Source organism: Ceratotherium simum, chromosome 11 (assembly GCF_057802395.1).
Source record: "Ceratotherium simum simum isolate JZ-2026a chromosome 11, ASM5780239v1, whole genome shotgun sequence".
NCBI classification, from domain to species: domain Eukaryota; kingdom Metazoa; phylum Chordata; class Mammalia; order Perissodactyla; family Rhinocerotidae; genus Ceratotherium; species Ceratotherium simum.
The window spans coordinates 73240603-73252428 of NC_141910.1; the positions used below are offsets into that span (position 1 = coordinate 73240603).

The window sequence follows — 11826 nt, forward strand, 5'->3', positions numbered from 1 at the left end:
CCCCACTGCACATGGTGCTTCTCTCCCTGTAAGGTAAGTGCTTAAATGCCCCTCAGAAATAATTCCTCAAATTACTTAATTCTATGAATTAAAAAGAAGAAACTCGTTTCACACTGAGAGGTTGTATAATGCAGTAATGGTCTTTCCTTGAGAAAAAAGTGGGGAAAATCCTGCCATCATCTCTAGAATATTTGGTCTTAGTCCAAGGTCTGTTACTAACTAGCTACATAATTTTAAAATGTCACTTAACCTTTCCTGAACCTTTATTCATCTTTTAAATGGCAGATATTAAGACCTGGTCTACCTCACATGGTTCTATTTTTCCATCTTCCCGGATGAGACTACAGGTGTGAAAACTTGTGAACATAAACCATAGACATTCCATGTTAAAATAAGAAGAAAGATGAAAAAGATCAAACACTGATGAAGCACACCAAGGACTGAAATGTCTGTCCAGTGCGTGAAGTGACATGGGGACATAGCGAGCCTGGCTAAGTGAACAGTCGTACATAAAGTCAACAGCATAGAGGGCTCACTCCGTAAAGTCCTAGCATTTAGCATCTGACATCTCATCAGAGCGTTTCTATTCCTAGAATAACATAAACAATGAAAACAAATCAATGAAAGAAAAGTCTTTTAGCTCATTAAATATATAACCTCCGGAATCATGGGTATATTCCCACAAACCACAAAGACCACAAAATGTGGCTTTGTAAGGAGTGGTGAGTAGTAAGAGGTGACAAAAGAGAGTGAGGGTGAGTAGTTACAGGTGACAAGGGGGAGAAGAACTCATTCGAGTGACTGACAAACCTCTGCCTGTGACTGGTCACTCTACATCCCCGTATGGGACAGATCCATAATTTCAGGCTACTCTTATGGTCCCCTCACAGGAACAGCAGATTTCTTGAACCAAAGCTTGTGTTTCAGTCAAAGCTCTTGGTGATGGCCCCAACTCACTCAGTGTTGGTTGCACACAGATGCCTGTCCATGAAAACACTACACTCCCCCCAAGACAAGAATTCACAGGTCAAACCACAATAACCACAATCCATTTTTAGGGAGTGAATTCTCCCACAAAAGGAGAGGGCACCAAGTACTGGGCCACGCACCCTGCACGTCATACTGCTCAACCCACCACACCCACAGGGAGTCATGGGCATGCTCACACTCCACTAGAAGCTACTATACTTTCTTAGAAAATTCCTGGAAGTAAATATTAAAGAGGTTAAAACAGGCACAGAATTCCACTTCTCCATAAACAATCATGACTGTGAGCAAAGACATCTCTCTCAGGGGTCTGTTAGACCACTGTTTACAAGAAGGAAAAGGCACAATGACGTCAAGTCTGCTGACAGGGAGTGGGTTAAACCAGGATGATAGGTTCACATGATGGAATATTTTGCAGCCATTAAAAATCATGTTGCAGAAGATCATTTACTGTATGAGAAACCTGTCATGATACACAGCTAACAAAAAGCAGATAGAAAAATAGTATGTATTGATGGATTCCATTGCTGTAAATATATATACATATACACATATGTTTATGCATGTGTGTGTGTCTCTGTGTATATACTTGCTGCTGCACACAGAAAAACAACTGGAAATGGACGTGACAAAATGCAAGGAGTGGTGACCTGGGGGAGGTAGGATTGTGCGGGGTTTCCATTCTCTTCATTGAGCTTTTCTGCACAGCATTTTTGACATTTTACTCAACAAGAACTACTTTTATAATCAGATTTTTGAAATGCAAAAAGCATAAATTCCAAACGAAAAATTACACAACCCTTTGGGCACCTGGAGTCTCATTGGTGGGAGTGCACAGCAATCTCGGGCCTCCTTGAGGAGGATAAGGCTCCCACGGGAGTTTAAATTCTGGTATGCTTGTTTGACATTGGGCACATCACCTAACCTCTCTGATCGAAGTGTCCTCGACGAGAAAACAAAGAGGTTTGACCAAATCTGGACGTTTCCTTCCTGTCCTAAAATGCTAAATGCTACCTTATAATCGTGTCTTATTTTTTAAATCCCTGAAATGTACAAAGGATAAACACAGACTCAACCTCCAACAGATGCTCTGGAGGCGTACTTTTCAGATTTGCTGCTTAAACCCACTCCCCACCCCGTCTGAAGAGGGGAAAGCAGGTACGTAGCTGTTGAGAATAATCATGTGCCATTTCCACTCCCTTTATTAAGGTAGCCCTGAAATTCAATGACTGCCAGAATTGTTTTCTTGTTAGAAACTTGCCTGCCTGCCCCTGGCAAGCTACAATGTAAGGTGAATAAGGAATAAATTTGACTAGATTCATCGCACTGCCTTGAAGTGGAGAATCGGAGGAAGCAGCTAGCTGCCTCTGCAGCCTGGTGCTTGAGATCAGTGCCGGAGGATGAGAATGTCCTTTGTTGGCACACTGGGCGGTGATTCAAGGACACAGAGAGATCCTGCCTCTTTAACATGTGGGGGAAGAGAACCAACATTCATCTAGTGCTGGTACATTACATATTTCATCATTTGATCTTCACAACAATCCTCGATGGTAAAGATTCTCATCTCCATTTTATAGCGGAGAAAACTTAAGACTAGCAAAACCACCACTTAGAGAAGGAGATGCTCTAAAAACATCTCACCTTTGAAATACTCCACAAAATGACAAGTCCTTTTTTTTTAAAGTAAAATCATGTTACATTCTAAATATGAATAAGCTCTCGCGCTTAAAACCTGGCGATTTTTATTGCTTCTTAAAAAAATGTGGATCTCTTTTAACTTTTACATTAAATTTGGGAGAGGCTAAGAATCAAGTGATATGAACAGAGATGCAAGGTTCCATCCTGTAGACCTTTCAAGTGTCAGCAAGTACAAAAATGGTAAGTGTACATGGGGCAGATCTTTAAATTTAGCATTACAATTAGATGCAACACTGTATAACTTAAAATAACTTTTCATGCCACCCATCTTTCTAAATCCCAAAAAACAAGAGAAAGTGAAAAGTTTTAATATATAATTGCACAGTGTGTCCCAAAGATGACTATCTCCCTAACCGTGGTCTCAGAATATTCTTAGTGACTTCCATCATTTTAGTAACTCAGGCGCTTTGACAGGTATGACAAGCTTGCACAGGAAATTCTGGCTTCATGAGCAACATGCCTTTTCAGGCTGTTGCCTATAAAATGCTGTTTTTGTAAAACTTCACTTATTCAATACTAATATTTAAATTTTTACCAAATCGTCTAATTTATCCCATCTTTAGTAGTGAGCAGTGAACACTTACTTCCTTCAACTTTCTCATCTTTGCAGGTTTTCTGGGAACTATATGAATATAACTGCAAAAGAAGAAAGGAAATCTTAATTAGAAGGTAAATATTTAGATAGAAAATTTGAACCTCTTCAGAGATGACTCCTTTTCAGCATTACGATATACAACTCCACAGCAACTTAAAACTAAAATCAAGAGCACAGTAAATGCTAGGATCCACATCAATAGTCAATACATGTCATTGTAGGACCATTTTCATACTGCGGCCACCGTTATCAGCCAGGGGAGACTGTCTCTTAAATGGCACTGCTTTCCCCCATTCAACGTATTGCTCAAAGAGGGACCTGAGAGATCATCTAATTCAACTCCCTTTTTCACCAGGTCACTAAAGGCCCAGAACCATGAGTGTATCCAGGGTCCCACAACTGGCCAAAGTCAGGGCAGACTTTGTCAGCCAGCTCCTTGTCACCTCCACCATTCCCTCCTGTCTCACAGAATTTCATCATTGTTCCCATTCTGCCAAAAAGAACACTGAAAAGAGTCACCAGAATAAAATGTGTATGAGCCCCATTAATACAATTTTTGACCCTTGGGGACTTTTGGAAAGCCTTCCATATGCCTCAAAAATAGAACAAAATTTTTTAGTGATAATAAACAATAGCTTAAGATTTATATTGGTTAAGGATTCTTCTCGATTTAAGAAAAATAATTGATGTTGTTTTTTATGGTTTTAGCAATATTCAGAGAGGGATTTACTGAGAGTTGGTAGATGGAAGGAAAAAGAAAACTAAAAAATTATTCTACAGAAGCCAGGCAAATACATGATGACACTTGCCAAGGGTAGTATTAGGGAATGGTGGGGCCTGTGGTTAATGGGCACGTGCTTACCACCTAAGACGAAGGTGCTTCATAGCCCCGGGGCACTGTTTTACTGGGCAAGTGTAGGCAACTAAAACCAAGTCCTTTTGAACACTCAAATCTTCTATTTTTTTTTCAATAGAAACCAAAATTTCTTATTATTACATGAATTCCCCCATTATAAAATGCTGCAGCCAATTCCAATCTTTGAAAACCATGCGAACCAAAGAAAACGTGACTGCTGGCTGAGCTCAGCCTGTAGGTCTCCAACTCGCCACTTCAGCTTCAGCCCTTCTATGAACTCTTCTTCTAGTCACCGGGTAGTATTTTAAATGAGCTTTAGATCCCCAAATTCCGTACTTTATTATGAACATTAATCTTCCAAATGAGACAACTTATTATCAAGTCGAAACAAAAAGTAAAAATAAACACAGAAAAATTAAGGCATGAAGAGATCCTACAAAAACTCAAAACGCTATTTATTGTTTTAATGTTGCATTCCAAAGAACATACAAATAGAACAGAAAGAGGAAACAGGCAATTCCTCAGAGATCCAACGGACTGGAGTCTTTTAACCAGGCACTTGGAGTTTTCTGGTTGGCTTCAGGTTTCCTTGGGGGGCATGGTGGGGGGGGAGCAGTCATTTGAAGCAGAGACTGGATGTTAATGTGCAACTTCCCTCCTTGCTGCTTCCAGAGAATAAAGGAAAGGAGGAAGCCAACCACCAGAATCAACACCAGGCATTTTAGTACTGCCTTCATTTAATTCTCACACCACTACACGGGAGTAGATATTAATTAACCCCATTTTATTGATGAGGAAACTGAGTCTCAGAGATGATTTAATTTGCTAAATGTTACTCAGACAGGAAAACCCAGCATGCAGTTCAACCCGGGTCTTCTGGCTCTGAGACCACACTCCTCTTCCCCTGGCACAGCTGCCTCCCCACAGCCGTTCCTCCTGGTCCTGTTACCCACGAGTCCTCAGGGCACAAATGGGTACTCAGGAGATCAGGAGTAACGGTTGGGGTCTAGAGGAACTAGGACAGTTTGATTTAAATAGCACTTTCACTTCGTCTCAATAACAAACCCATAATGTAAATACGACAATTAGATTATTTGCTGGTGAAAATTAATTTTAACTGCTTCATGGCTCAGTAATTACAGAATATACATTACAACAAGTGCCAGCTCACTGATACCGGCGGAAATCAAGCCAAACCCCTTTTCAGAGCTTTATTCACCAAAGTCCGGATTCCAATTTCATACTTCACTAATCTAAAAAACAGCAAAGAAAATGAAATACAATGTCTCTCCCAGTTGAACTTCACATGCAAATATCGCCCATCTATTTCATAGCAATGAAGGTACATGCAATGCAAAATAACCAAGGCTACTGACCACATCAGAATCCAGTCTCCCCTCCCTGCTCAGGAGCACATTTCCTTCCTTACAGAAAATAACAAACATTGAGAAATCTGAGAAACACCTCAAAGTCTTTCTCAATATTTTTGCCACATGTCCAAAACATTTGAACTCAACTCTGAGAATTTCTCTACAAAATTAGAGGCCTAACAAGGTCTATGAGACAGCGTCTTGAGCCCCAGGAAAGCGGAAGGCCAGCGTCCACTGAGCACGCTCCAGGCATGAGCGTCGGGGCCTCACAACTTCCTCCCTCATCTGCTCGCACGTAAAAGACAGGCCAATCTTACAAGGAAATGTTCTGGGGGGAAAATTAAATACTTCCCATCATACATATATTCAAAAGGACTTTAAAGTCAATTTTTGTAGAAACATATCCTTCTGTTGTTGTAAAACAAGACTGGATTCCAGTATAAAATCAGAATCCAGCACATGCAAGGTCTGACTGTTCAGGCTGCAATAACAAAAATACCACAGACTGGGGGCCTTAAACAACCCACGTTTCTTCCTCACAGATCTGGAGTCTGGAAGTCCAAGGTCATGGCACCAGCAGATTCGGTGTCTGGTGAGGACCCGCTTCCTGGTTCATAGACGGCTGTCTTCTTGCCGTGTCCTCACACGGTGGCAGGGGCGAGGGAGCTCTCTGGCATCTCTTTAAAAGGGCGTTAATTCCACTCATGAGGGCACCGACCTCATGACCTAATCACCACCCAAAGGCCCCGCCTCCCGATTCCATCTCAGGGAGGGCTGGGTTTCAACATATGAATTTCGGAAGGACACAAACATTCAGTTTATAGCATGCAGTAAATAATCCTGAAAAAGTAATCCCAGAGTCAAACATCCACAAAGAAAGATTCTTGTCAGCGAATTCTCACACACAACAGGATTATCACGGTAATAAATCTAAACCTAAAATGTCACAGTGTTAACCCAAACTCTACCTCATGGCAGCTATGATGCCTGTAACCTACGACTTTTCTTCAAAAACAATAGGATGGTAAGTTTGTGTCTTTGCAAATGCCCTTAAATATTTGGATCACCAGCCAGCTCACAAAATCACACTATCTGGGTGGTCCAAAAAACCCCAAGCTACTAATTTAATTCACAATATATTTGGATAGGGAGCATTCCCAGCATTTGGAAGATGAAAATGGAAATCCTTTCTGGAGAATCTGATCTTTATCTCAGCCCACAAAGAATTTCCTCAAGTAAAATTCCATAGAAAAGAGTTATTCACAGTCAAAAAATAGGTAAACTAACAAGGATAGAAAGGACCAAGAGGAGAGAAATACAGCTGAAATAACAGAAAGCAGAAACAGGTTTCGTATAGTAGGATTATAGACATGGACCACAGAAGGACATCATTTTAATAAAAGGCAAGCTTGAAAATGTACGCAGGACCAAGAAACTTGAAAGAATAACATGGAAGGTTTGAAAAAGAACAAGATAGAATTTTTAGAAATGAAAAATTAAGTAATTTAAATTTAAAACTCTATGAATTGGTTTATAATATTCTTTTTTGATGTGTGAGGAAGATCAGCCCTGAGCTAACATCCATGCCAATCCTCCTCTTTTTGCTAAGGAAGACCGGCCGTGAGCTAACATCTGTTGCCAATCCTCCTCCTTTTTTTTTCCCTTTTTTCTCCCCAAAGCCCCAGTAGATAGTTGTATGTCATAGTTGCACATCCTGTTAGTTACTCCATGTGGGACACTGCCTCATCATGGCCAGACAAGCGATGTGTCGGTGCGTGCCTGGGATTCAAACCCAAGCCACCAGTAGCAGAGCACACACACCTAACTGCTAAGCCATGGGCCGGCCCCTATGAATTGGTTTGATAACATATTATACACAGCAGAAAAGTTAGCCAGAATATCTATGTGAACAAAGTACTTAGAGTATAGCACAAAGATCAAAGAGAAATACATGAAAAAGAGGCAGACTCCTGGAGATCAGAGTCAATGAGACAGGCCCACCCACATCAACTCAGATCCTGAAAGCAAAGAGAGGAAAACATAAGGCAGAGGCATCAACTGAAGAGACAAGAGCTGAGAATTTCCCAAAACTAATGAAAGTGACCACACCAGTGACTCAAGAGAATTGAATAAAAATCTGCACTTAGACATATCACTTAAACCACAGTACACTGAAGTCAAAGAGAAGATATAAACAGCCAAAAAAGATAAAATATTACTTTCAAAGATGTGAATGATGACAGCTGATTTCTCATCAGCAACCTCTAAGTTACAAGACAATGAAAAAATACCTTTCATGGCCTGAAGAATGGGCATCCACAGAATCACATGTCTAACAAAAATATACATGAAGAACAAGGGAGAGAGGACTTCTGCTTCTGGGAACCATGGACTAAGCAACTCTGATCAACTCTTCCACTAAAAACTACCCAAATTGAACAAAACAAAAAAACACTTTTTTGAAACTAAGACATCTAACAAGATGGTAAGGGATTACCAGGCCAAGGTCCAGGAAAGAAAGGAAATCCAGAGACGTGAGCCCAATATTTGGGGCCGTCTTGGCCCAGGGGTTATTGTCGATTGGGAAGAGAGAGCTGAGAGGCTGAACCCTGTTTCTGACAGCCTTTTGTGGCTAGTAGGCAAAAGCACTTGTTCAGGGCTCACCAACAATGGACTTCCTTGTCAACTACCCCACCAGGCTGCACCTTAAGAGTAGGGAGCATCCTGGCTTCAGGCCATCTGGCTGGTCCAAACTATCTCACACTCTGAAGCTGTATTAAGGTGATCGTGAACTGGTGATGACACAGGTACCTGCCTGAAGCACACAAAAATCTACTTTGGCAAAAGATATCATCCTAGGCCTCAAATTATTTCTGCAAATAAGTTTCAACAGTAATGTCCAGTACACAGTCAACAATAACTAGGCAGACGGAGAGAGAAGACAGCATAACAGAGAACCCGCAGTAAAACAGACATTGTGCCTTCAGCCTAGATCACTCACACTGTAGAGAGCCAGCTGTTAAGTCCCCTCTGGAAAGGCTCACACAGCAGGGATGAAGCTTCCTGCTGTGGCCATGTGAGTGAGCCTGGAAGCACCCACCCAGTCAGGCCTTCAGATGACTGAGTCAGCATCTTAATTGCAACCTCATGAGAGTCTCTGAGCCAGAACCATTCAGCTAAGCTGCTCTGGAATTCCTGATCACAGAAACTGTGAGATAATAAATGTTGTTTTAAGCCAATAAGTTGTGGTAATTTGTTACACAGCAATAAATAACTAATACACCCTCCTAGAGAAAGTCTTACCCGTACGCATCAGGAGACATGCAAAAGAATGTTTACAGCAGAGTCGCTGATTTTAGCATAAAATTAAAAACAATCCAAATTATCCATCAACAGATTGGATAAATAAACTGGTATATTAGTCAATGAAATAATACATAACAGTAAAAATGAATGACCTTCATGCTATTAACATGGATGAGTCTCACAAGCGTATTATTGTGTGAAAAAGCAAGTAACAAAAAATATATGCAACATAATCGCATTTATATAAAGTATATGCTAACATAAAGCATTGAAAAAAATCCATCCTTCAGGGATAGATTATTATGAAAAGATGATTATTAGAAGCCAAAATAGTGGTTATCCGTGGGCAAAGGATTCGGGTGAAGGTGGGAGGTTTTTAAAATACCGGTAATTCTGGGACCGGCCCGGTGGTGTAAGCAGTTGGGTGTGCTCGCTCTGCTGCGGCAACCCGGGGTTCACCGGTTTGGATCCCAGGCGTGCACTGAAGCACCGCGTGTCATGCCATGCTGTGGCGGTGTCCCATATAAAGTGGAGGAAGATGGGCACGGATATTAGCCCAGGGCCAGTCTTCCTCAGCAAAAAAAGAGGAGGATTGGCAGATGTTAGCTCAGGGCCAATCTTCCTTACAAAAAAACAAATAAATAAATTAAATACTGGTAATGCTCTTTTTCTCAATCTGGGTTGTGGTTTACTCACAGATTTGTTTTATTACTATTCTTGAAACTATACATAGATTGTATCCACTCCTCTGCATATAAGATATATTTCACAACAAAAGAAATGGAGTTAGCAACAATGTAAAGAACAGTAACACCTTTCAAAGGCAGAGCCAAGAAGTAAGTGATGCTGAGGCCGGTCAGGAATTTGTGGAGGATTAAGAAACAGTTGTCCCACTTCCATTTTGCAAAGGGATCCTTTTCTGAGGTCCTGCATCTAGACAGAATTAAACCTGGGCTTCTGTCATAGTAGTTACCACTCTGTTTTTTTCTGTTTGTCTCTTAACTCCCCAAAACATATCCTGTAAAGCCCTCGCGGCCTCTGCAGCGCCCCGGAGGCTGCCTGACTCGAAGAAGTGCACAGCAGCTATTTGTTGAAAAACTGCAAGATTGAAGCTCAGGTTGCAAAGAAATTTCTATAATGACAGTTACCAAGAAAGTTTAGAGAAATTATAAGGAGATGGAGGTACGCCTGGGAAGAAAAGTAAGAGTACAAACAGGACAGTGTTGTATAAGCCCATACACCATAAGATCTCAAAAGGATTCCAGTACCAGTCCCAGGCTAAACAAAAAGAATTAAATTGGCATATTGAGTGAGCACCCTCCTGTACAAATGACAGCCTGAATATGACCAGTCAGTTTCGGTTATGGCTTTCCGCAGTGGCCCTGGCATTTATACACAGGCTATTTCCCCAGGACAGCAGACATCCCTCTGGGGCTGCTGTCTTGATCTTAGCAGACACGGGGGACTGGATTTCCTTGTTCACAGCCAGCATTCCGAGTCTCCACTGTAGGCCAGCACTGTTTCACGTGCCAGGATTACAGAATCACTGCACAACGTCTGTCCTCCGTAGGGTGATAGTCTAGCAGGAGAGACAGCTGTGAAAAGGTCCGATTTACACACTTTATTTAGTGCGTTGTAGACTGCACGGCCAGCGACCCCAGAACACCCGGCTGGACACTCCGTAGAGGGGTGACTGGATTGGATCCGGGATCTCCAGTGCGCTTCCCCCAGTTTTCCTCCGCATGGCTAACTCCCTTCTTCCTTCAAATCTTCGCGCAGAGGTCACCTTTTCCAAGAGGCCTACCCTGAGCATTGGGTAGGCCTCTACTGCCATTGCCACGGCCCGCCACCCTCTTTTTCCATCCCCTTCCTAACGTTCTCTAACGTGGACAGGTCATGTTGATAGCAGACGGCCACCCTCCCCATAGGCGGCCGGGGACTTCTGCCAGCTTGGCCCCAGGTGCACTGCGCGCACGGAGGAGCCACCAGTGGAGGAAACCCACGCGTGTGAAGGGCGGGCAGGGCTCGGCCGGGGAAGGGCCCGGAGAGCACATCCTCCGCCCTCTGCGAGGAGGACAGGTCGACGCGCTCCCGGCAGAGAAGGCGCCGGCCGGGGCGCAGGGTCCCCCGCAGCCCTGGCCCGCCCCGCGAGCCCGGGGCAGAGGCGGGCGCACTTACTCGAGCTTCTGGAAGCGCTCACGGCCGGCCGCCACGTACTTGCCGCCGGCCTGCAGCGCGTCCAGCTCGCGCACCGGGTGCCCGCGCGTCGGCGTGTAGAGGCGCCGCACGCCGAACGGCACCTGCACCTGCTCCGTCAGCTGCTCCAGCAGCGCCTCGAAGGTGGCGACGCGGCGCCGCGGCAGCACCACGCGGCGGCCCACGTAGAACGGGTCCCCGTTGCGGTACACCAGGATGGTCTTGGCGGGGGTGGTGTCCACCAGCGCGGGGAACCCGCGCGTGCCCATGGCCGCGGGACAGCAGACACCTCGCCGTCCGCGGCCAGTGGCCACGGAACGCTGCGCTCGAGCCGCGGGGCAGCCAGGGCGAGGGGCGCGGGAATGCAGCTGCCCAGACGGGCCCCTGGCACTCCCCACCTGTGTTGACGCCAGTCGGCGATTGTGACCACAGCCCGCCGCCGGCCGCCCGGGAGAGGGGCAGCGGAGCCGGACAGGTAACGGGGCATCAGAGAGCCAGGACAGGTGAGGAGGGAGAGCTAGGACAGGTGAGGGGCAGCAAGAGAACCCGGACAGGTGAAGGCAGCAGAGCTCAGGGAAAGGAAAGGAAAGGAGACAGTCGCTCCTGCAAACGTGGCAGGAATGGGAGATTGCGGAGGATCCACCAGGTAGGTACCCACTGCAAACCCTCCCACTACACTTGCCACCTTCCTATGCAGAAAAGATTGGGTCGTGGACTGGAGGAGGGGGCATCAGGACCACCTTGGCAATCAAAACTGCATGGAGGAGGAATTGTCTGGAACCATTCAGAGCATGTGAGAAACTGGGTTACTAGGCGCA

At 44.3% G+C, this 11826-nt stretch overlaps 1 protein-coding gene across 1 annotated transcript in view; it reads right to left on the bottom strand.

Annotated features, from left to right (window-relative positions):
- DCDC2C (doublecortin domain containing 2C) overlaps positions 1-11277 on the bottom strand; it is an 86716-nt gene extending 75439 nt beyond the window's left edge. The window contains exons 1-2 of the mRNA XM_087436404.1: positions 10991-11277; positions 3270-3321 (exon numbers count right to left, since the gene is read on the bottom strand). Coding sequence (XP_087292530.1) covers positions 3270-3321; positions 10991-11277 — 339 coding nt within the window. The remainder of the gene's footprint in view (positions 1-3269; positions 3322-10990) is intronic.
- Between the last annotated feature and the right edge of the window lie 549 nt (positions 11278-11826).